Source organism: Chrysoperla carnea, chromosome 5 (assembly GCF_905475395.1).
Source record: "Chrysoperla carnea chromosome 5, inChrCarn1.1, whole genome shotgun sequence".
Classification (NCBI taxonomy): Eukaryota; Metazoa; Arthropoda; class Insecta; order Neuroptera; family Chrysopidae; genus Chrysoperla; species Chrysoperla carnea.
The window spans coordinates 70,109,174-70,136,805 of record NC_058341.1 but is presented as its reverse complement, the minus strand read 5'-3'; the positions used below and the strand labels follow the sequence as shown (position 1 = coordinate 70,136,805).

At 30.2% G+C, this 27,632-nt stretch overlaps 1 protein-coding gene across 2 annotated transcripts; it reads left to right on the top strand.

Annotated features, from left to right (window-relative positions):
• Positions 1-1,271: 1,271 nt before the first annotated feature.
• Positions 1,272-27,585, top strand: LOC123301447 (protein Son). Of its 2 annotated transcripts, none has more exons than XM_044884184.1 (7): positions 1,272-2,187; positions 3,278-3,910; positions 5,927-6,313; positions 6,378-6,488; positions 9,353-9,466; positions 26,024-26,368; positions 27,428-27,585. In XM_044884184.1, exons 1-7 carry the CDS (start codon positions 1,408-1,410, stop codon positions 27,539-27,541), a joined length of 2,484 nt encoding a protein of 827 aa, XP_044740119.1. In that variant the 5' UTR covers positions 1,272-1,407; the 3' UTR covers positions 27,542-27,585. The 2 variants fall into 2 exon arrangements, 1 of the variants encoding a protein (XP_044740119.1); XR_006535428.1 differs by lacking the exon at positions 27,428-27,585 and adding an exon at positions 17,034-17,197 and having other exon boundaries at positions 26,024-26,154.
• The last annotated feature ends 47 nt before the right edge of the window (positions 27,586-27,632 follow it).

Sequence of the window (27,632 nt, the reverse complement as noted above, 5' to 3'; positions counted from 1 at the left end):
ATTTTTTAATTAATTATTAATAAAAAATAGTTCCATTTTGGAATAAAAAAACGGTAGTGACGTATTTAAAACCGTTGAACCTGTGAGTAAATCGGTTTCTATGGAAATTTGCGTTATATTATAATATAGTGAAAACCAGTTATAAATATAAAGCAATTATCATTCTTCATATTATTTTATTATTTCTTCGTGCGGTAGCGTTACGAGAGCGAAGTATTGACGTCTTTGCCGTTTGAATTTATAGTTTAAAAAAACAATTTTTAATTGTAAATTTACATGAAAAATTAATTCAAAACATTTTTTTTAATTTCTTAGTAATTTTTAATAAATTTTTGAAAAAAAAACATGCAACTTCGCTATTAGAAAGAGTTAAGAAAAATTCTTCCAAAATTAATATTTTTTACGTAAAAATGATCTTGTTCAAAATAACAAATGCGTATATTTTCAAAGCGTAAAGAAAGTGTACATTTCTCTGAGTAGTTATTAAGAGATAGATAATTTATGCATCCGCACAAAAGTCGATGGACATTGTTATTTTGAAGAAAATTAATTTTTTGAGTACGGTAGAAACTGGTTAGCATACAGTTGAGATAAGTGATGTGGCTCTAGACAGGACACTGTTGATTAAACTAACACCTTCATAGCTTGAGAATCTCAAATGTCCCCACTTGTAAGGCTTGTATGGAGTACGATGATACCTCAATAAATGTTATTTTCACTTGCAGGGAGCCAGGCGTAGAATATTGGACTCAACAATCCTGGGAGCAGTCCAGATGGAAAATCTGTAGGCTTTTTGCTTGGCTTCTGGCCTGGGCAGAATCTTATAACTGTATCGGCTTAAAATATAGTAGTCTTATCCGGAGACGTTTCCCCTCCGAGTTGCAGATTATTCTAAAGACACGGAGGACCTCTTGGCCTAGGTGCTAGGGACCTATTTACTGTACCCTTCTGATTAGTATTATTATTATTATAAGCATATCTTCTCTAACTGTAATTTTTACGGAAACATACAATTCAAAATTTTTCGATAAAAAAATCAAATTATGTGAATGCAGGTATTTTGTTATCTGCTAATAGTTCATAAATAAATAATTTAGTTTTAATTAGTTATCCGGATTATATGTTAGCGAGGGTCGAGTAACAAAGACCATTGTTTAATGCTTCATGCTTACCAACCATAATGTCGTCATGCGTCAAACGAATAAACAACTTTTTTGGCTTTTTTTAATCTTTGAATGTGAATGGTGTGAAATGTACCGAAGTAAATAAACACTGATGTGGTTCTTGTTTGACAAGTAAAATAAAAAAATTGTTAAAAAATGAAAGTGATAAATGAAAATTAACTTTAAATTATTATATTTGTGTGTTAATTAATTAATATTATTTAAAACGAAATAAAACTGTAATATGGAGAAAACCAATATAAAAACCGAATCATCTTTAGAAGACAAAACAAACGAAAAAGAAGAGAAACCTTTAATAAAATCATCGGAAGAAATTTTAACTGAATTATTTAGCTCTTTTAATGCAGAACCACCGAAAATTGATGATAATCTATTGATTGGAACTATAAAAAAGCATAAGAAAAGTAAAAAGAAACACAAGAAAAAGCATAAGAAAAAACGTAAACATGATGGTGAATCCAGTGAAAATTCTTCAGAAGAAAAAAAACGTAAGAAATCTAAAAAGAAAAAGAAAAAAAGTTCCAGTTCTGATACAGATTCTGATGAAGAGGAAATGCGACGTCAGAAATTGAATTTAATTCGAAATACTGTGTTAGATTTTAAAACGATGTATTTAGCATTATCGGAGGATTTAAAAAAAGAGCAAGATAAAACTGAAGATGAGGTTTTTTTAGATAATGTTAAGGTGAAACATGAAAAAGAATCAACACCACCGATAAAAGATAGTGTAAGTCAAGAAGAAGAAACGGGGTATAAAAATGATAAATTAGAAATTCAAAGTACCGGTGATAAAAATGATAGCCAAGAAAATAATTTGGAAAGTGAAGAAGGTTTAATTTCGGACACATCTAAAAATGGTAAACGCAAATACAGCGTAGATGATTTAAATTTAACTGAATCTACTGAGGAAGAAACTGGAAAAATACATAAACGAAAGAAGAGAAAACATTCTAAAACTCATAGTGATGAAAAACACCATCGAAAACATCGAAGCCGTGAAAAAGTAAGCCTTTAATATTATTTATTTGCATTTATGCTGCTTTTATTTCAAGAAAAATTGTATTCAGGAAATTCCTCTGATCATGGTACCTTTTCTTTCGTCCAAGCGATGGGGAAAATGAATTTCTTCATTTTATGTATACTCTTACGTATGATAGTCTAATCATCAAGTTTAAATTGGTGAAATATAGAAATAATGGTCGTAAAAATACGTGAGATAGCTCGTTAGATTCTAGAACAATTTGCTAGAGTTTTTCTAAAGAAATTTTTAAATAATTGGCGGAAACTTTTTTGGCCTAGTGGAGCCCTTCTAATATAGACAGTAATTGATAGCAAAAGCTAACTTTTTATGTGTTTGTTCATTCCATTTGAACAAAAATGGTCTTTATAGAAAAAAAATCACTTTAATAGGACTTATTGGGAATTTTTTTTTCGAAGATTGCCTAAATTTCGCAGAAACAATTATACGAAATAACAATTTTAATACGAAAAAACCAAAAAAAACAAGTTATTCCTTATAAAAAAATAAACAACTTTTATTTGAAATATTTCCTTCTAAACATCTCTTTTTACCCGTTAGGGCGTCTCCAAAATACTTTCAAAAATTTCGAAATTTTTGTATTTTCTGGAATTTTTTTTTGTTTTTCTAGAATGTTTCACAAAACCACTAGTTGAAGTTAACCTGAGGAAAATCAACACATTTTGAGGAAATTCTTTCGTATTATTCAAATAAAAGTTGTTAATTTTTGTATGAGGAATAACTTTTATATTTAAACTTTTGTTCTATCTATAACGGTTTACAAGTTGGATACTTTTTCATTTGATTGAATGAGCAAAAAAATTCTATTTTAAAATTTTCATATTTCGGTCAGCCTAAAGCTAGAAAGTCGATAAAAAAAGGAAATGTTGCAAAACCCCAACTATCCCCCGAAAAAAGGAGTTAGGTACGCCCTTGAAAGGTCGACTTTTTTTTACAAAGTGTTTACAATCTAATAAACAACTGTGGAAAATTTCAAAGATTCATTAATTTTTTCCTTTTAAATATTTAGTTTAGTTGTACCATGTCTTTAAATAAAAATTAAATTTTATTTCAGTCAAGAAAAGAATCGGAAGAAAAACACCAAAAATCAGAAGAAAAGTTGAAAGAGAAACATCACAGTCATAGCAATAACCATAATCATGGCCACCATAATCGTGATAAACATGTCTCTTCCAAAAGTTGGTACGACGAACAATCTCATAATAAATCACACCGAAGTGTTAAAGATCGGTTAGGGTATGGAACAAAACGTGATCATAGCTACGATCGACGTACATCCACTAAAAAATACCACAAATCAGATTCATATGATCGACGATACAGACATAGATCGAGAAGTAGATCGCGTTCACGATCTGGGTCTGAATCCAGGCGATTTGATAAAAAGAAATTATTGGAAATAGCACGAAAAAATGCTATATCAATGTTAAAAAATGGTTCATTACCTGGCTACGTTGGTTTAGGACCACAAGCACAAGAAAAAGTATTAGCTGCTATAAAAGCTGGTGGCAAGTCAATTGATGAATTAACTGATTTTTGTAAGAATTTATCTAGGCAAGAAGAAATGGGTGAATTATCAAGTGTGTCGTCTGGTGATGAGGCATTACGTACTAGTGATAATGAAAAACCGTTTAATCATCCCTTCCAGATAAAGGAACGCCCTTCCAGCATTATTATGAATATTCCAGTAAGTCTTGTTTAATAAAAAGTAGTCCTGTCATTTTAACATTTCAAAAAGAATGTATTTGTACCTCGACCTATCGGGTTAATTTTTTTTTAAAAGTTTAGGTAATGTTCAGATAAAAGTCTACAGTACAGACAGGGTTATGATTTCGTGACTAACACTCTTACGAAACTTCGCGAGTGGCTTCATTTCAGTGTAACATACAACATTTTTATTTGCGAAAATTTTGGAAATTGAGGCGTTTTCAATGTGGAAAACGGAAAACATGTCAATAAAACTACCCATTAAAAAAATATTAACAACCGTTTGCTTTTTTCTTGAATGCAAGATAATTGAATATTATAAGAGAAAATAATAGTGGCCTACAAAAATATTGGGCCGTTTGGCGTAACCTTTAACGGCTGTGTGTTTTATTACAAACACATGTAGGCCACGAAAAACACATGAAAGTTGAGGTATTTTATGAGCAAAAAATGTATTGGCCCACAAATATATTGAGCCGTATATCGTAACCTACAAAAAAATAATTTCTTTTCTTTTACTATTGTTTTATTCGGTACTATCGATGGATAGTGCTAGATTATCAACCGCACTACATGTATGTGGGAGCCATTTGAAGAATAAAACTAGGATGTTCGACTTCACGATTTATTTGAAATGCTATTCAGTAAAATTAAAATTAAATAATTTTCTTATATACGCCCCATTTAGATTGTAGGCCAATACATTTTTTTAATCATTAAATGGCTCAAATTTCATGTGCTTTTCGTGGCCTGCAAGTGTTCATAATAAAACACATAGTCGTTAAATTGACATATTTAAGGCGTAGGTTTGAAAAAACGGCTCCTGAAATATGTAGGCCAGTATGTACATTTAATTTTACTTATATTTATTTAACAATTGTTTAAAAATTAGCCGGTTGTTCATAAACTTTCATACCCCCGTTTTTCCGCCTGTTAAGGGTGGAGGTCACGCCGAACGGCCCAATATTTTTGTAGGCCACTATTCTATTCTCCCTTATTATATTCATTTATCTTGCATTCAAGAAAAAAGCAAACGGTTCATATTTTTCAATGGGTCGTTTTCTTGACATGTTTCCCGTCTTCCCCATTGAAAACGCCCCAATTTCCAAAGTTTTTGTAAATGTAAACGTTGTAGGTAATACGCCTCCCGCCGATCCAAAACAGCAACATTATCCATATATTACACAAAATGGGACAAAAAAGTATACCCTGTGTGTACGGAAAAGTAAGGGAAAGATCGATAGAAACCCATGGAATATTCCAGAATATTCGAGAAAGTTCTAGAAAATTCGATAGAAATCCATAGAACATTCCAGAATGTTCGAGAAAATTCGATAGAAATCCATAGAACATTCCAGAATGTTCGAGAAAATTCTAGAAAATTCGACAGAAACCCATGGAACATTCCAGATTGTTCGAGAAAGTTTGATAAAATTCAATAAAAATCCATACAACATTCGAGAATATTCGAGAAAGTTCTAGAAAATTCGATAGAAATTCATAGAACATTCCAGAATGTTCGAGAAAATTCTAGAAAATTCGATAGAAATCCATGGAACATTCCAGAATTTTCGAGAAAAATCGAAAGACATTTGCGCCAGTAGCGCCATCTAGTGAAAATTGTACTATTGACAGTGGCGCCATCTATTGAAAATTATTAGAACTATTTTTTAATCTATTTTCTATGAATTCCTAGATCATTTTTAATTCCACCCCCACCAAACTCCCTTATTCACAATGGGAGCCTAAGGGCTACCCAATGACATAATCCCCTACCGAAGATCAATGGTTAGTTTTAGGGAAAATCGGGGACATACAAACAAACACTCTCTTTTTATATATATATAGATTATCCACGTTATGAATGTACTGATTTTGAAGTGGGATCTTAGACTAACATATACTTTGACTGAACAAAATTTCTGATAGTATTTGCCGGTCTATCATTGTAACCAACATTATAAATGTCTAAAACACAAACAAATTTTTCTTTTAGAATTCAACAGTAATCCCAATAAAAACGCCACAAGAAAAAGCAATGGATAAAAGTACTTTATTAATGCAATTTCCTGTATCAAGTGGCCAACTTCATCGTAAAACTGAAAATGAATGGATACCTGTTGAACCGAAAAAAGTTGAACCAACGCCTCCTCCTTTGCCAAAAATACCTAAACCAGTACCAAAACCAGTTGTGGAATCAGTTCAAAAAATACCAGTACCAACTAATTTTGTTCCACCAACACCAGTTCCACCAGTTGTACAACCTCCATTAATTGTACCTCCAGTGGAGAGTACAACGGTGCTACAACCGCCGAAGATCACAAATCAAACGTACTCACAAGCACAGGCAATGATACAACCTGTGTTTCCTACTCCAGCTGAGGTCAGTTTATTTTGCTATTTTAATTGAAGTAAATTTTAATTTATTTTAATTTAATTCGTTTCAGAATCTAGATATTGGATCGATAGTATCGCAGCGATTAACCGCAATGCGTAAATTACAAGAGAATCCAAATGACAGCCAAGCTGTTGCGGAAATGTATAGAGCTCAACAAGAGGTAATGTAAAATTAAACATTCATTTCAAAGAACATCATATTTTTCTTATGAGAAACGAATTGCAATCAAACTTTCTGAAACTAAGAATTTTGATAGCATTTGATGATTAGTGAGGAATTAATAGATGAGAGTTGGGACGTCAAATCTTTTCTAAATGGTGAAATTAGGTTATTTATTGAATAATAGTCCCTATGGCCTCGACCTTTAAATAATAAACAAATTTTCAATAATAAACAAGAGATAAAAGTAAAGTATTTAGAGAGATTGAATTATTTAGAATATTTTTAAGATGTAATGAAACGATCGATACGTTGAAGAACGTTTTTCGGTAAGTGATGAAATAATTTGAAACTTCAAAGTTTCACGGTGAATTCTGTTAGAACTTAGGAAACTTAGACGAAAATTAAGAGTAAAATTTTTCGATATATACCATAATATTCGAAATGTATTTTATGGAAAAACAAGTTCCGCTTGATATAATTTTCTTTATTGACAAATATTTATCAAGCTTTTAACTAATGAATATTAATTTTCCAAATTAATCTTAAGAAAGTTACCCTTGTGACATAATAAAACATCCCTTTAAAAACACTCCAGTATAGGATTTATATGTTAATAACAAGTGAAAACAAACAATTGTTTGAGTTAATTGTTGAAATACCATGTATAGACTGTTATTACACTGTCACAATACACTGTCACATTACACATACATACATATAATTTGCGCTCTCACGGGTAAACACTGATGTTTACGAAAAAATTGTTTCAAACAAAAGTTGTTTATTTTTTTATAAGGAACATTTTTATACCATGTATATATGAAATATACAAGGTATATTAAGTTTAGTCCCGAGTTTGCAACGCTTAAAAATATTGATGCTACGGGAAAAAATTTATTATAGGTGTTCATAGAATCATCTAATCTAGAATCATAATAATCTATAACTCAAAAACGAAAAAAGATATCAAGCTGAAATTTTTACAGCGCAATCAGGACGTAAAAAGTGAGATCGTAAATGAGCAACATAGGACTATTGGGTCTAGGCTCCGTAGGATCCATCTTGTAAACCGTTGGTGATAGAACAAAAGTTTAAATGTAATTAATGTTCCTTATTAAAAAATAAAAACTTTTGTTTGGAACATTTTTTTGTAAACATTACTGTTTACTCACGAGGGCACACATTAGATGCAAATTTTATAGTATGTATTAACATGGGTTTATCAGTTATGTATGTGTGACATGTATATGTGTAATATGATAGAGTAATCAACACTGTCTATACATGGTATTTCAACAATTAACTCAGTCAATTATTTGTTTTCACTTGTTTATATTTAAAATTTTGTTCTATCTCTAACGGTTTACAAGACCCAACTGATCATTTACGAGCTCGATCTCACTTTTTATGTCCTGAGCACGCTGTAAAAATTTCAGCTTGATATCATTTTTCCTTTTTGAGTTATCGTGTTGACAGACGGACGAACGGACAGCCGAAAATAGACTAATTAGGTGACTTTATGAACACCTATAACAAAATTTTGTTGGTAGCATCAATATTTTTAAGCGTTACAAAGTTGGGACTGAACTTAGTATACCTTGTATATTACATATAATATACATGGTATAAAAATGCAAACTTAAACAGTTTAAATACATAAATTTAGCACCGTAAGGGTATTAAAAAATTTACGTGGTTATAAAGGGCATTAATGAGAATGAATATACACGATTTAAAGATGATCCTAAGGATAAGTGATTTTGAAGAACGTTCTTTAGTAAAAAAAAAAACGACATTTTGATATTTTTAGTTTTTTTTTAGAGTGAAATTTTACTTCATTAAGTACCAAGCTGTCTTAATAGACACTTCCAGTAAATTTTTCGATGTATCAAAAATACGTCAAATCGATTGTAGGGACCCAAAAAATAATTCCGATAATAAAATATTTACATTTAAAATTGTTTTGCAATAAATATACTCTCTTAAAAAAATGAAAACACTTTATGAGTTTATACAACTAGAAAACGTCAAGGCTTAAAACTTGCGATATGATGAATGAGAGAGAAGATTGTCAGTGAGTTTCCTTGTGCTTTTTTTTAATTTATATGTCATTGACTACATATTGTTTACATTATTGCTATTAATTAAATAGTTAAAAAACGATTTATGGAATATTATTTAATACATTAAAAAAGTTATTCAAAAAGTAGAAACTTTATTTACATAACAAACATAATATAAACAGTTTAATTTTTAATAAAATTTACTAAAAGTTTTATTGAGTTTAATTATTATTTAAATTTAAGTGCACTTTCATCTACCAATATTTCAATTACAATATTTCTGAAAAAACAAATTGTATACTTAGTATAAACTGCGGCCACGTATTGGAGAATATGCAAATCTGCATACTAAACACTTTTTCATTTTTGAGAAAAAATCATACAAAACTGTATATAACCTCTTTGTACAAAACAAATATAATAGCAGACACAAAATCTCTATGCATCATATGATTATGACAAATGACTATGACAAGGACACAGGGGAACGCACTAACAGTCTTTTCTCTCATTCATCATATCGCATCCTCTTACAGGCTAGCAGATCCCTCTCGCGTTCTCTATGTATACAAACTCTTTGGATTCAAAACCATTCATAAAAGATGTTTATATTACGTTGCTAAAATTTGAACTTTAACATTAAATTTTTAATTAAATGAACGATTAAAAAACGGTTTCGATAGCTAAGATGGCATTTTTTGGACTTAAACTAACTTTTAAGACAAACCATGAAAAAAAATTTTTTTTTGAAAGTGTCTATATATTAAAAATAACAAATGATTTCTGTTTTAAATTTCAGATGCAAAATTGGGCAACAAGTAAACAAATGCCTGGACAATTTACAGGTAGTACTGGTGCGCAGATACTGTCTGCAGCTGAATTATCCTCAGGATATCAGGCATGGGCTCGTAAGGTAATTAAAACAAATACAATCTTTTCATATTCTTCCTTACTCCACATATTTTCTTGAAAGTTCCTTCCTTTATCATATTTACAATCAATATGCCAAAATTCCTGGAATTCCATGTAAAATATATGATAATTTTCAAACATCAAGGATCCAAATTTGTGTGATTCTTTTGTTTGAAAACTTATAAATTTTACTTGTGACAAATTTTCGGGTTAAATCAAAATTTAGTGACATCAAGTACATAAATTTCGAAATCATCACTGGATTTTGATTTATTTTGCAAGAACATATTTGGTGTTAACAAATGTTAACACAAATTTGTTCTTGTTTATGATAAATGTTAATATTTTATTTATATAGTCGTTAAATATCACAATCATTAAAATTATTTTTTACGTAAATTATTCGTTTGACATTTAATAATTATTCAGCTATGTCAGTAGTTAGTCTAATCAAATAAAATAGAATATCATGGTAATAAAGAAAAAAACACTTTGTAAGAAAAAGTCGACCTCTCCAGGCGTACTTAACTCCCTTTAGGGGATAGTTGGGGGTTTTATTCAGTTTTTTACAATTTACAAAAAAAGCTATGCATCAGAAAAAAAAGTTCAAATAATTATTTCTGCACATTTTCGTTTTTTTTTTCGACTTTCTAGCTTTAAAACTGACAAAGTTCAAATTACAAAGTATCCATTTTTTAAACCGTGAGAGATCAAACAAAAGTTTAAATGTAAAAGTTATTCCTTATAAAAAAATAAACAACTTTTATTTGAATAATTATTTCGTAAACATCACTGTTAACCCATGAGGCCCCCAACTTAGGAAAAAATTTTGATATCCATTTTCTCCATAATTTAAAAAAAATGTGTTGATTTTTCTCAGGTTAACTTCAACTAGTGGTTTTGTGAAACTTTCTAGAAAAACAAAAATTCCAGAAAATACTTGCAAAAATTTCGAAATTTTCGAAAAGTATTTTCTAGAATTTTTTTGCTCATTTGATCAAATGAAAAAAAAAACCATCTTGTAAACCGTTAGAGATAAAACAAAAGTTTAAATGTAAAAGTTATTTCTTATAAAAAAATGAACAAATTTTGTTTGGAATATTTTTTTCTGAACATCCGTTTTTATCTGTCAAAAAAAAAACTTTCAAAAATTTCAAAATTTTTGCAAGTATTTTCTGGAATTTTGTTTTTCTAGAATGTACCTTTTCAACACATAGTTTAAGAGAAAATAGACACCAAAGTTTTGCACCCTCACGGATAGACAGCTAGAATTTTTAATTAAACTTTTTTTATTTGATGCATAGTTTATTTGTAGTTTGTAAAAAACTGAGTAAAACCCTTAACTACTCTACTACTACTTTTTTTTTAAGAAGTGCTTACACCCTAATAAACTGTGGAAAATTTCAAAGATGCATTAATTTTTCCCTTTTATATATTTACTTTAATTGTACTAAGTAGCGAATACGCTTATTTGAATCACGATAAATTTGATGATGAAACATTCATATTTTACTGCATATGCTAAGATGACGGGTATTGTTGGAAAGGAGCGTCTATAAGGTTGTTTTTTTCGGGCCAAGGATCACATAAAAAAATAACACGATAAGTTTAATGGGCATATAATGGACCTGCGGAGTCCACTCGCTCAAAACCTGGGAATTGAAGTTATTAAACAAAATTGAGCTAGAAATTTTTTTTTTGCTTCCTTGTAAGCGAAATAACTCGTAAATGATGCAATTTAGGATGTAATGTTTTTCTGTATAGTTGGATAAATCAAACGGATTTCGATAATAAATTCGGTAAATTTTCGGTTTAATTAAAAATGTGTTTTTTTAAGTTGTAAAAAATACTGAAAAGGAGTTTTACGGTTCCCGAAACGTTCCGCACGATCTTTCGCACGCGGTTTTTATCTCTTCATTGTTTTCTTTGGTGACGTTTTTTCTGTTTCAATGGATCGAATTGAGACGAATAAAAAAAAAAAAATATATGTTAAGAATTTACGCACCCACCTTGCTTGCTATCGAAATCTGAACATAGCAAAATAACCTCAAAATCTCAAGAAAACCGCACTAACCTCATATTTTCAATTTTTTCTGATAACTTTTCGAAAAATGAAATAATTGAGTTGCAATTTTAAAATAAGATGCAACTTATGATCTTAAAAAGAGTGGTAAATTTTAGCCCGGTACATAACCTCAATTTTGAGAAAAACTAATTTTTCTGAAAAATTTCAACAGCTCGTACAATTCAGGCAAATCATCGGATTTTAACTTTTTTTTTTTTAAATTGCAGGTTTTTTATCTACTTTTGAATAGTGCGAATGATTTATTTTTCAAAACCTAATTATGAGCTGCAAAATTATAAAACAAAATTGCAAAAAACTCGAAAAAATCCAGTTACCTTCATTACAAATGAAAATTTTCGATTGTTGTGTCTTTTAATGATGCAAATCTGAATTTTTTCGAGTTTTATGCATTTTTGTTGGTAATGTTTCGGCTCATAATCAGATTTTGAAAAATACACCGTTAGCACTATCCAAAAGAATATAAAAAAAATCTACAATTTAAAAAAAAGTTAACATCCGATGATTTGTCTGAACTGTTACGAGCTGTTATTGTTTTTCAGAAAAATTTGTTTTTCTCAAAATTGAGGTTATGCATCGGGCTACTTTTACCCCACTTTTTTATGATCATAAATTACATCTTTTACCAGAATTGCAACTCAGTTCCTTCATTTTCGAAAAGTTATCAGAGAAAGTTGATAATTTGAATAGTTGACAGTTGAGATTTTGAGGTCATTTTGCTATGTTCAGGATTCGATAGCAAGCAAGGTGGATGAGAAAATTCTTAACAATTCTTTTTTTATTCGTCTCAAACCTATCAATAGAAGTAGAGATATTCAAGAAAAAGTCACCAAAGAAAACAATGTAACCATGTAAAAAGTTAGCCATTTCCCAAAATTTACCGAATTTATTATCAAAATTCGGTAGATTTACCCAACTATATAACTTTAAAAAAAAATTTGTTTACATTGCAATTTTTTTGCCCATTAATGCCTAAAAAACGGGATTTTTCAATTGAATTAATTTAATTGCAAATAATTGTTTATAATATAATTGACTGCCTTTTGTTGTAGGTGAAATCGCAACAAAAAAATTAACTTTTGAACGTTTTGAACCCTAACTTTCTACCGCGTAGTAAATAAGCTTCTTAGACGGTGTGGAGCATTTTCTCTCATAGAACGTATATGTGGCAGAACGGTCATTTACGAGATAGAGGGGGGTGTAGAAATCTAGGAAAAAAAGTGGAAACTAACCGTCTGAAATAGGTGCGGTTGAAGTAAACCGGAAAAATATGAATCATCACTATCATCACTATCACTACATATTATAAAACAAAGTCGCTTTTTCTGTCCCTATGTCCCTATGTACGCTTAAATCTTTGAAACTACGCAACGGATTTTGATGCGGTTTTTTTTAATAGATAGAGTGATTCAAGAGGAAGGTTTTTATGTATAATACATCCATATTATAGTAGAGTAAGGGGTTGAAAGGGATATGCTTCAAAAACTAAAAAAGTTGTGCATCGATTAAGCTCAAATATTGACACGATATACAACCAGCTTCAAAGATCTATTGTTTTTATCTACTTTTAACCTTCGGAGGGTAGAAAGGTGGAGCGAGAAAGAGGGAAGGAATTATCGAATATTTACAAATATACCTAAGTGGGGTATCAAATAAAAGAGCATGCCGTGTACATTACAAAAATGTTATCCCACGCAAGGAAATGTGGAGGGAGGGGTGCAAGTGGGGATGTTGCCCAGCAAAGCGGGTAGTTCACAGCTAGTAACCGGATAAACTAAAGTGTGATTTTTTTGTTACAACATGTACTGTAATGAAAAAATAATGGCATACACCGCAGACTGGTAGTCAGATGAAAATTTGAAATCAAGCGTGGGAGAAATCCTTGCCTGCTCAAAGTCATCTTTGGCCTATCCAATCAACAACTTTTTTCACACTTTTAGTGTAAAATAGAATTATGCAAAACTATTAGTCCGAATGAAATATTCCAAAGGTTAATTTTTTCGTTCAGGCTTCAGCTACAAGATAGAGCAGAAATAAATAAATTCAATTGAAAAACAGCTTTGTCGCAAAAAATTTAATAAAAAAAATTTTTTTAAGTAAAAGTCAAGATCAAGAGGTCCCCCTCTACGAAGGTGGAGGGATGAACTAGTAAAGTTTGCATTTGGTCTCTGAATGAGAAAAGCGTTCAACAGGCAAGAATGGTTGTCATTAGAGGAGGCCTTTGTCCAATATTTGGGATAATACTAGGCTATTATTATTATTATAATTGCTTATCACTTTTGAAACTTTTTATGTGCCAGAAAATGCTTCTGGTACATTTTTCGTGACATCATTCCGAATCCAACGAGCTATCACCCTTATTTGTTCGAGGACAATATTCCGAATCCTACAAGAAGAATCACACGTATTTTTAAGATCATTATTTCTATATTTCACCAATTTGAACTTGTTGACTAGACCATTTTTTATACTTAAAATGATTCTTCTTATGGTGTCGCAGCCAACTAGCTTAATTAGCCGTTCAATTAACTAAGCCTTTTTACTAAACAACGCCGTTCAACTAGCGAACTGTTCCAACAAAAAATCCTATTTACTACAACTCTGTTTATGAAAATTTCAATTAGACTAATTTTAATCAAAATATTCTCAAAATTACAAATGATAATTAACAAAGAAGTAGCTCGTTAATGGTAAATACTGTAATAAGAAATGAAGCATTTATTGTTTGGTCCGCACAAAATGATGTTTTTGCGTGTATACAAAAGCAAAAAAAAAAACAAAAAAAAAAAAACAAACAAACAAACAAACAAACTAAGAAAAAGGAAGGTTTCGGCATGTAGTTGAAGACCCTAGTAACGATTTTTTTCCTAAAAAAAAATGTATAGTGAACAATTTTGATATCTTTAGCCGTTTTCAAAACGATCAGTTTTATATATATGTATATGTTTTTTTTTTAATTTTTCCAATCATTATCCTAGCGAATTATGCGTAAAAAGTCCTGAATTTGGTTACTCGAAGGTTTTTGAAATCGCTGATTGCGAATATGATTTTTGAAATGTATGAAATCTCGCTAATTTTAGATTGAAATGAAATGTATTTTTTGTAGTTATCTTAAAGGGTCTTAAATTTGTATATAAATACAGTTTTTGTGTTAAAACAAATTTTTTTTAATCAATAAACTTGATATTTAAAAGTATTATCAGAACATACGTGCCTAAATTTTACACCGGCCAAAGATCGGGTAGTAATTCCTATAGACATCGTCATATTCGCAATCAGCGACCCCAAAATCACCCGAGTAACAAATCAGAACTTTTTACACATAATTCAAAGATAATGATTGGATAATTAACAAAAAATCTTTATAAAATTGATCGTTTTGAAAACGACTAAAGATACGGAAAAAAAAATTCCCAACAACTTTTGTTTGACTTTTTTTTTTATCAAATTAAGTAGTTGATATTGTTAATTAGCATAAGAAAATATATATTTGACCGTTTTTCCCGATTTTCGGAAAAATGGTTGAAGATATCACAATTTTTTAATTCTACATTTTTTTTTAGGGAAAAAAATGTCCGACAATTTTTGTGTGAAACTTTTTTCATAAAGTTGATTGTTTCCGAGACATTGACCAAAAATAATTTTTTTTTCTTGTATATATAGCGTTAATTATCGCAACCCCAGTATTTCTGAGACTGCGCATTAGTAGGGTCTAAAACTTGATGCCGAAACCTTCCTTTTTTTAGTTTTTTTTTTTTTTTTGTCTTTGAATATGTTCATGAAATTGATTTTTTTCAGTTATTTTGAGCGGCCTGCGTTTCAATTCTAAAGTAAAATATGATTTTTTATGGGATCCGGCTCATGTTTGTATGAGTGCTCAGAGTAAATTCATATTGATTTGAAAGTGTTTACTATACTACTACTTTTACTATGCTCTGATCTTTAATATCTAGCTTAATATTGCACTTAGAACACTTTATAAAAAACCGATTTGTTTAGTTTTTTACCTGCTACATGTTCTTCATAAAACATTCGTTAAAATGCATATTTTTGGAGATATTTGCAAAAAACCGATGTAAAACGCAAAATATTCCGAGTTTTCAATTGCCAATAATTTGAAAAGTATCTGTGAAAATAGCACTCCCAAATGCGAATTTACACAAAGTGCAAACGCCATTCGTTAGGCAACTGTTCGTTTAAGTTTGTCCACCCAAGATTTTTGTTCGTTAATCTTTAAATTTAAAATTTTGAGGAACTTCAAATTTGACATCAGCACCTCCAAATGCGAATTTTTACAGAATGCAGAATCCATCTGTACGAATGGCATTTGCACTTTGTGAAAATTCGTATTTGGGGGTGCCGAACTTAATTTTAATTACCTCATAACTTAAAATTGAAGAGTGGATAAATAACAATTTTCGGTGAACAAACGTGGACAATTAATTTTCAAGCAAATTACATCTGCATTTTATGAAAATTTGCATCTGGGGGTACTGATGTAAAATTTTTAATTGTGCTATAACTTTCAATTAGAGGGTAGACAACTGTAGACAAATGATGGACAAACGAACCCAATCAGCATTTTATCAAAATTCGCATTTGGGAGTGCTATTTTCACGGGGCTTTATCCAGCTTCATTTCTTACATTAAAATTGAATAATCTTGTTAAGTGTAAATTAGCCTGTATAGTTAGAGAGCTGGCCATATGATTTACTGATGGTCTTGGTTACGGTCAGCTGAAACTTAAATATGATAGTTGGTAATGATCCAAGTCGCCCTGTAAAGTTTGAGCACAACAAGTGGTCCCAATCCGGAGCTATGCCGAAAAAACCGAAACCGTCATGGTTCTGGAAACGGTCTGCTTGTTTGATAATTCATTCGATGTGATTCTGAATAGTCATCTTGCAAAGTTTGATCCCCGCAAGTGGTTCCAATCCGGCATTATGACGAAAAACGGAAAAATCGACATTTTTTGTTTTTTCGGCATAGATCCTGATTGGGACCACTTGTTGGACTCAAACTTTGCAGAATGACTGATAAGAATCACATCTAGTTAATTATCAAACAAGCAAACAATTTCCAGCACCACCTCATGTCACTATGTGGTTTAAACTCCCCTTGGGAGGAATATTCTCCGTAGAAATTCGCGGACCCTTACTGGGTGACTTGGGGCATGACCTACTATCATATTTAAGGTTCAGCAGACCATAACCATGACCATCAGTAAATCATATGGTCAGCTCCCTAACTAGTATCTTTTGCAATGTGAAACAAATTTTGTATTATTTGATTAGCGCGGGGTTTTCAAACAATTGAAAAATAGAATATTAACATTTTCAGTGGCAATTTTCCAAATAATCGTTATGTTTCAACATACATAAAATGACTTTGTGTTTGCATAGAAGCCACATGAATGAATGTGTGTTTTGAATAAAATGTTGAAACATAACGAGTGGAAATTCCACCACCTGAGAATTTGTTACAGGCTAATACTAGAGCAGTGACTGAATCGAATCATCAGACGATGTATCAATATCAAGTATCAATATCAACCAATATGAAGTGGTTATTATGTTATTGAAATGACTATGACTATGTTGCTGGCATGCATTTAAGCAAAAAATATAAATAAAATTTTATTCAATGGTGGTGAGTAAAATTAAGCACATCTTGCGACGGTATTTTTTATTCAAATACTTTTTATTCATTTTAATTAAATGTTTATATTTATAGTTCATTTAGTATTTTTTTAAATAACATATTTAATATTAATTATTTATAATTCATGGTGATTTTGTTTATTTTATAGGTTGGCAATCTTAGTACTGGCGAAAATACCTTCATAATCGCTAACATTATTTTGACCGATTCAGCCAAGTAGATTAGGACAAGGTTTATAAACTGCAAAGCAATTAAAATTTGCTAAAACTTGGAAAAACTTAAAATCGATTTTTACAAAATAATACTCTTGTGATTTATTTGTCTAACGCTTAGTTTTTGAAACAAAATTGGTGTTCACTTTTTAATTGTTTATAGTCCCTACAATTGTTTATGGACAAAGTTTTTTCCTAGGTTGCGCCCTCGCGGGTAAAGAGTGATGTTTACGAAAGTTATATCTCTAACGGCTTACAAGGTGGATACTTTTCCATTCCATTTAAAAATTGGCATTTTTCGGTCAATTTAGAATTCGAAAAAAAAAAACGAAAATGTGCACAAGTATCTCAGCTAGAACTTTTAAGTTAACTTCTTTTTTAGTTGATGCGTAGTTTTTTTGTATTTTGTAAAAAACTGATTAAAACCCCTAACTATCCCCAAAAAAAAAAAAGTTATTCGAACGAACTTCCATCCAAATAGTTTGTGTTCAAGGAATTAAAAAATCAACTTGGGGGAGATTCATCAAAATAAATTTGGTTATTGTGAAGCTATTTTCGCCAGTACTATTTGGTGTAAAATGTTAAATTTGATTAATAATTGAATATTTGACTAGGTTCGAACGTTCTGATATCTAGAATATCATATATAATATAGCACAAAGCGACTTTTCTTGGCCGAAAGAGGATTCGCTATTTTGCACTACCACAGATATTAATATTTAACCTATAATCGACCTTATAAAAGTACTTTCAATCTACTAGGATTTACTTTGTTAGATTTGCTTCATTTGATTGGCCTCAAACATATAAATTAAGTTATAAGCTGTTTTAGAGTTCCGTTACCAAATGGAAAAAATACTATAAACTTGTCATTTTTTCTATGTTTTAAAAGTCGTAATCCAAATAAATAATTAATTAGCCTCTCGAACGTCAACGAACTTCATTACCTGTGTGATAACAGTAGAGCAGTGTTTTGAACTGCACAGAGGAAGCCGAAATTGTTCGCATAATTATTTCCAGACGCTATAGTTAAATATTCAATTATTTAAAAAAACTACTAATATGTTGTCTGTCTGTTAAAACGAAATTTTTAATTTCATTAGCACAGGCTAATTTTTTATTGAATAATCCAATTAATCTACAAAACGGATGACAAAATTAGTAGCAGAAAATAAAAAATACGTTGTAATAGAAGAAAGCAAGCCGAGAATCATAACATTTTTTTGTTTACGATTCATCAATGACTAATTATTCTAAGTTAACCCAAATGCAATGCAAAAAAAATTAAATTGGGAAGTTATAGATCTCAAAAAACCTATCGATTGACGTCTAGTAAGTCCAATTTAAATTTGTAGATGCCGAGAAAACTTGAAAAAATGAGCGAAAATAGTCGTTTATAAATTTGTTTTTAACTTTTTTTCGAGTTGAAAGTTGATATTTGTTGAAGTTATAACTAATAGATTCACAAACCTCAAGTATTTTTTTAAGAAAAAACATCACCAAATATCCACTTAAATTTCAAAAAATTATAAATAAATGTAAAAACGATTATTTTCGCTCATTTTTTTCAAATTTTCTCGGTAACTACGCATCCAAATCAGACTTACCCGACGTTAATGGATAGTTTGTTTTGAGATCTATCGATCCAAGAAAACAGTTTTTTTTTACTTGCGAATTTTTTAAGTTAACTTAGCCATTGATTAGCCGTAAACAAAATACGCTATGGTTCTTGGCTTGCTTTCTTCTTTAACAACGTATTTTTTGTTTTCTGATAGTAATTTTGTCTAATTAAACTTTGGGTCTCCGTAAATTAATTGGATTAAAAATTTTTATTTTCCATTGTCTTGTAAGTTAGCTTTACAAGTTGAAAATCACTGTTAACAATACAGTTTTATAATGGCTAAAATTTTCAGATATTATAGTTCAAGAGAAAACCGGAATCACTGTAAGTTGTTAGGTATTATACAATCACAAACAGTGATTTCCTGTCTAAAAAACATAGTGACTACATGTAAAGCTAGCTTTATATAGATTTAAATATGGAATTGTTAAATTTTGAAATTTATTCCAAGGATTTTTAGGACCTTAGTCCAACAGTCTGTAAATTGCGTAGAATACAGTGGGTTTACGGGTAGAGTAAACAAGTTGGTGTCAACTTGTCTACTCTATCCGTGATAAGAAAAAATCCAAAAATTGTTGAAAGATTGTTCGTTGGAACTTATAATTTCACATACTGAAAGTTCCGGAAACGTAGTCAATGAGCGAGAATAAGAGAGCTTTTTAAAACGATTTTATCTCATTATTTACGATAAAGGAGTTTATTTACAAAATAGAAAAAGCAAAAATTGTTCACAAAAAGTCTGCTAAGCATTTTCTAGTAGAAGTGACAGCTTCGTCATATTTACTTGGGACTTAATTTACATAATTTCGTACATACCGTATGTTATTCAAACTCGAATTCAAAATTTCATCTAATATCATTTTCACATGAATTTCTGTAAATTTTAGTATGAATTAAAAACAAGCGTACAAAATTAAAGAAGATCAAAGCCCTGATTTCATAAGTGTTTATGTACTCATTATTATAAGTGTTTATGTACTCATTTATGAAACGCATTTCTACTGACTAATCAGCTGTTCATGATTTAAATGCATATTTTGAGCTCGGCACATTATTTCACTTTGTCTTTGAGTCGAGTACTTCTAATAGAAAACCAAGATCTTAGCGAGGTTATCAAACTGGCCAATGCTGCGAAACAGATTTTGATTGAAAAAAAAAGAAGAAAAAGCTGGAGAAGAGTTTACAAGCCGTTACAGACTCGAATATACAGACTGATTCAGTTGAAGATTATTCCCGGATTACAATCTACACATCGATTTGTTTCTGATACATTTACAGGATCGATTATTAACGAAGACTCTTGCGTTCAACTTTTTGAACCATACTCCCTAATTTTTCATGATGATTTCCGTGACATTTGGATCGGCAGCACGTCCAAAATCCACTCGATACACTCGATATCTGCTAAATGCTTGGCGTCTGCCAGTTTTGCCTGTGACAACATCGATGATTGAACGCTCCTTTTCAACTTTGCATCGTCTCAAAGATACCTTAAATTGACAATCTCTGAAGATCGACAAAACTGTTTAGTCTCGTTTAATATATATCGCGATATTGAGGTCGATGCGCACAGAGTTTTAGAAAAGTTTTTTTCTGTAGTTCACAGAAATAACTGATTGAAAAATAGTGACTGAATATCATATTTTAACATAACAAAATGTACTCGAAAGAAAAATTTCTTGTTTTTATGGACTTCTAACATGATGTACAAAAGTTTGAAGCCCCTTTTCCCTTGCGGATGATCTCTGCGCACATTTCAATCCTGATATCACGGTTTGAATAGTTTTTTTTTTAATACGTGGTTTTTTTTTACATAAAACGAATATCCATGGCCATTGTCAACAGTCTCAGGATCAAAAATCAATAATAGTCAACAAATGTCGAAACAGCTTGAACAGCTAACTAGTCACATTTATAGGACTATATTGTTAGATCAAATTTATGTAGAGAGATTCTCAATAGGGGTAGAGGATTGAATCAAAAATAATTATTTAATAATTTATTTTTAATCTATCAAAAATCATTAATTAGTCAATCTTAGTCAGAGTCGAGTGGTTTTCTTTTCTAGTTATATTGCTTCCGATTGGCTATCCACTATCCGTGCATTAGATCAAAAAATGAAAGAGGACCTTTCGTCTTAGAATTTTATTTTCTATCTGATGCAACAAAAGCGTGCGGTACTTACGGGACATCCTGTATAAAAAATAATGCAAGCACTAATATTAAACACTTTCTATACATGATATTTCATCAATTAACTCAGTCAATTGTTTGTTTTAACTTGTTTTTATATAAAACTACAATAAAACTTGCCAAGCTTGTAACTTCGAAACTATTACTCCTACGAGAAATATGAGTACCTTTCAGCTTTTTGTTCGAAAAATTTTTTTCTTCTTGTTTTGTCTTATAGTTGATATGTACGCAGATGCAAACAAGAAAATCACCTTAAATAGCAACAGTAGGTTCCATCGAACAATTATTTCTATTTTTTTAAAATCTGTGACCCCCCCTTAACAACGCCGTCTTATTGTTTAATTTAACTGGGCAAATATTTACTGTATTTAATCTGTCTTTATTCGAAGTATATATTATATAAGATTACTGTTAAGCCTTGTTACTAAGAAATGTAATTCGAGGATCGTTGAGAAATGTCCCGTCATTTGTTAAAAGTAGCATCTCGAGTCATAATAAGTTTTTTAGTTACGGATATCTCTTGTCCGGAAACTCACACATAGACCTGTTTGGATCTTTGTAATTAAAAAACACTGTAAATTATTCCACACAAACTTTTATCCTCGCTTTTTTTATCAACCCTTGCCGCTTTGTACGGAGGGCTAAATGGGTGAGAAATGTTATCTACAAATTTTATATGAAGTTTAGAAGCATATACTATGTATGCTTTTAGCGCTATTTTCACCTCCAAATAAAAATTATAGTATTGGTGGTAAAGTTCCGGAAGAAAGGACTTTCTTTAGTAAACCTGTGCTTTAAGGATTTTTTTTAAATTTCAGATATTTTTAATAGTTTCCGAGATTTTTTGCAAAAAACCAAACTCCCTCTTTTTTGTTATTAAAGTGTTTATAATACTCTAGTCTATCTATTTTCAGCACAATGTTAAATTTTCGTAACCGAGATACAGCAAACCCAAGTAGAATTTGGATAGAATTCAATGCACTATTGTTGAATTGTCTACGTGTACGTTCTACTGACTTAGTACTCAAGCAACATCCGGATGACCGTAAAAAATAAACGATTTTTCGCGTAGTTTGGAAACAATTTTATTTCTAGCTCAGTTTTACTAGATGCCCAAACATATTTGTGAAGAAAAAAACCTCCATCAATAACTAAGACCTCACTAATAATATAAAATATCAACTAGAAGCAAATATACTAGATAAAAAAATTAAACAAATAATTAATGTAGTATTTCAAAATGTTTCATAACCGATTTTTCGACCGATATTTCGCATGAAACGTTTTTAAAAAAGCACGCGTATATGAGCTATTGGAATTTAAAGAAAAACGGCTTTTGTCGATAAAAGCGATTTTTGTCCAAACTTTTCAATATTTTTCAAATTTGCAAAAACGTTCTTCTTGAGCATATTAAGGACTAACTTTTCACTAAGGGTCGTTTAAAAATATATTTTTTTGAAAGAGATACGGTTGTTTCAAAAAAATGCAATTTATAACAGTTTTTTTTCAATTAATTTTTTTTATTTAATAATTTTTTGACATCTAACTGAGATCGATCCGAAATTAAAAGTTACGCATTTCTTGTTCAAACCTTTTTTTGATACAAAGCGTATTTAAAAAAAAAAAAAAAAAATAACCTAAAAAAAATGTTTTTAACCAGCTTTGGCAGCCATTTTCAATATGATCCCGCACTTTAAAAGTATAAAAAATTAGTGCATTGAATTCTAGTGAAATTTTCCGACTTTTTACATGTATTGGTTGACTGTATCTTGGCTTTGGATCGAAAAATGTAGATTGACCAGTCTATAATTTTTGTAATTTTTTCTACAACCTTACAACTCTTTCATTTGTGCCCGAAAATTTCTAAACTTAACTCCGAATCAAATGAAATCTTGATAATAATTTTGAACTCAATATCATGGCCATTGATATTATTTTTATGTGTTTAATTTCGGTTTAAAGTTTATACCTTTAAAAAAAGTTAAAAACCTTTTTTTTCTTATTTTTATGCAAGGAACTTCACATTAAAATTTTACGCCCTTTTGCGAAACAGCCTGTTTGAGTTTGAATAATAAGATGATACTTTGGACTAGAATCGTCGAGTTACATGTCATGGTAACAAGGCTTTAATTTATAGTACAGTCAAAGATGTAACAAATTAAGTAAAAAGAAAAATAAATCGCTCACTTTTTGCTAAAATCTTATTGAATGTGTTTCTTAGATGTCAAATATTATTCGTAAACCGTGAATTAGTTGCGCAAATGTTTCTATTTGTTAATAAACAATAAATTGTTAATTAAATGAAACGGTCCATGTAAAATTTGACTTGAAGTTGAAATTAATAAATAGACAACTTGTATTATATGTATGTTATATATGTATAAAATCATGTTTTTTATGGCTGACTGTCAAATAGTCGAAAAACTAATTAGTTTATTCGTATACATGTATAACTAATACGTAATACAAGTTGCCTAATTATTAATTTTTTAAGTTAACTTTTTACGTGGACTGTTTCATTAAATTAACAATTTATTGTTTATTAATATTGTAGGAAATGAAGCATTTGACCCAGGAATCGACTCCTAATCATATTCATGCGAACTAATGCTTTATCGATTTACGCCCCATAGAGTGGAACAGAAGTACCCTACTTCCGAGCACCACATTCTTTTGATTTAACATTTAAAAAAAACTATTGTGTTTTATATTATGGATAGTTCGCAGCATTTTTTGATCCCTGACATTTTTTAATCTCACCGTTTTCGAGATTTATAATTTAAAACACCGCATTTAAAAAAATGCGGATTTTCGTAAAAATCGTAATTGACGAAAATAAAGATGATTTTGTGGTACCGGTCAAAAATTGAATTTGAAAGCTATTAGATGTTATATTTTGGACGAAGTATAATATCCAAGTAATTTTTGGTTCCTGGCCATTTTTAACAAACCTCAACGTTTTCGATATATAAGCGTTTAAAAAAAAGTACAAATTTTTGTCGAAAATTCGTTATTGACGAAAATAAAGATTATTTTGTAGTTCTGATCAAAAATTTTAGACAATTCTAAACACTTTTTGACTCTTAACATTGTTTACCTCATCTCATCGTTTACAATATATAAGAATTTGAAAAAAAACGAGTTTTTGCCGAAATTTTGTTACTGAACGTAAAATAAATATTATTTTTTTGATTCTGGTCAAAAATTTGATTAACTTATCGTTCACGATACATAACCGTTTGAAAAAACCGTTTAAGGTTTGTTAAAAGATATCTGGGATCAAAAAATGGAATTGTTCATAATAAATATAATCGGATAAAGGATTACATAAAATAGCCATTTTTAGGAAATCCTCAATAATAGCTCCGATTTTTATGATTTTTTGATTATTTAAAATCAGAATCATTTTAGAGGGGGGAAATAATCTGGAGGGGGAAAAGGCAATGTCACGACTGATATATCGACGCTCAGCCCAAATCGCTAATAATAGAATTTTTTTTTTATACAGTAGGTGTTACGTAAGAAAGGATTTTTTGAAAAAACCGATTTTTATTAATTTACCTAACCGATTTTAAAAATTCTTTCACCTATAGAATGCTGCATTATCACCAATTAATATGAGTTGTATTTTATTTTAAAAAACGTTAAAATCCATTTATATTGTTATTAAGTTAAAATACATTTTTTTGTGGGAAAAAATCACGCAAGAGTGAACTTTTTATATAAATTGCACAAATATTGTTTAAACAATATAAATAACTAGCAGTTATACACGTTTTAGCCTTAAATTATCTTAACTTCCCTTTTGTTCACTATATAATGGATTGTAACTTTAAGTGTGAATCCCTAATAATTTTGAAAAGAAAATACGGCAATGTCACTTGCTGATAATGTAGCATTTTATATATTAAAAAATTTTTTAAATGGGTTAAGTAGTGAACCAAAAAATGTCGGTTTCAATATTTAATGGTTTTTTAATTTTGGTGCGGAACGTTAATTTTTTGAAAATAAAATACAGACCATTTTATTTACTGATAATATAGCATTCTATAGGTGAAAGAACTTTTAAAATCGGATAAGTAGTGAACTCAAAAATCACGGTTTATATATATATTTTCATACAAACTTTCGATTTTAGAGAATGAATTTCGAAAAATCCTTTCTTAAATACAATACTTACAATATACAATCAATATCCTCCCGAAAGTTCAAACTTCTATCATTAGCGATTTAGGGTAGGCGTTGATATATCAGCCGCGACATTACCTATTCCGTCTCCAGATTGTCTCCCGCCTCTAAAATGTTTCTGATTTTAAATAATAAACAAAAAGAATCATCAAAATCGGAGCTGTTATTGAGGACTCCTGGATAAAAACATTCATTGATGCGACTAATAATACAATAGTTTTTTTTTTTTATTTTAAATAAAAAGAATGAGATGTGCGGGAGTATAGTACTTCTATCCAACCGTATGGGCGTAAATTGAAAAAGCATAAGATCGCATGTATATGATTTTGTTGAGTACTCTCAAACACACATTTTCCACCGGCTCCCGTAAAAATCTACTGACGAGGAGTCGATCCTTTTTAAACTCCTTTTTTTATTTTATATCCTCGATTATAAAGAGTAGAAATACTTACGCAACTAACTCATGGTTTCCATAATTAGCCGATTTTTATTACATCTTTTACTGTACTATTCTATGATTTGAATAATTCATATTTGTATTTGATATCGATAAAATTAATTATTCCGATTATGAACATTAACTGAATAACTATAATATAGGATCAATTAGTAACAGCAACACCAGTGTCAGGTGGAATGGGAATGCATTTATTACAAAAAATGGGTTGGCGACCTGGTGAAGGTCTTGGCAAAGAAAAAAATGGTGCATTACAACCATTAATGCTTGAAGTGAAATTAGATAAAAAAGGTTTGGTGGCTGATGAAGAAATTAAAGGTAAACGACCACCACAAAAAGAAAAGAAAATTATTCCAATTAAATCATTGGAAGGAAAACATCCAGTTTCATTATTGGGCGAATATGCGTGTAAACGTAAATTAGGTGTTCCACAATATGAATTATGTTTTGAATGTGGACCTTCACATAAGAAAAACTTCCTATTTAAGGTAAATATGTCTATCTTTAGCACAACAAAATTAAATCAAAAATCATGGTAATCAAGAAAAAAGTGTTGCATCTTTGAAATTTAAAACAGTTGTTTATTATAAGCGGGGAGCCCGTGACGGTAAAAGCCGCACTTACTCGAATTTCGAAAGTTCGCATATAAATCAATGCTATTAAACGAAATGGACTAGATGTGCCAGGGTTTATCCTGACATAAATATTTTAATAATTACAAGTATTTTTCACTTTTATGGAAATTAATTTGTAAAGGACCATTTTATTGCAAATTTTATCTATTTTCAGGAAAATTTGGTATGGCAACTCTTATCGTCTCAGAAAAGTTTATCACACCGATTTTTAATATATAAAGCCAATAAAATTTTACCCTTATCGCGGAATTACTTTTTTTTTATAATTTATTCGTTTTGAGTTCTACTTTCGAAATATCTTGGTGTTTCGATTTGTTCTACTTTCGAAATATTTTGATGTAACAGTTCAAAACTTGGTCAAAATATCTGTCACACACTGTATAACCATGCTTAGTTATTTTTATACTATTGATAAATCCCGACAAATTAATCTGACAAGTAAAAGTGGAAAGTCTGCGATTCGATCAACTTCGTCAACTTAAAAAATCACCCTGTATATTTGTGGCATAAGCGTGAAAAATTTATTGAATAATTAATTACACATCGTGACGTTATGAATCAAATAAGAATCATCTGATAAATGACTGCCTTGGCTTTGTTGCCACAGAAAATGATCCACCTTGTATGAAATGAATGCTGATACCAATAAATTTTGACCATCGAAATGGCTGCAGGTTGGAATTGAACTTATTTTTCTCGATAAGCTGGATCTTAAAAGATAATACGACTGAATGATCTAACTTCATCACTTATTGCATCTTTTAGAATATGTAATTTATAGAAAACCAAGATGCAACCTATGACGATTTCCTTTCGATTCTTTAGGATCATTTTAGCCCTAGAGACAGACGACTTATCGCTAATATAATTTATTCTAATGGTTAAAAACTGAAATAAATAATTTTGTTTTAGGTGAAAATCAATGGTGTAGAATACCAACCCAGTGTTGCTAGTCCAAACAAAAAACAAGCCAAAGCTGATGCTGCAACAGTATGTTTACAACAATTAGGAATTTTGCCTTCATAATTAAACAAGCAATAAATTGTTCACTAATTTTTTTTATTTGTGTTTATATATTGTACATATAAGAAATATATTCATAACTTGATAATATTCA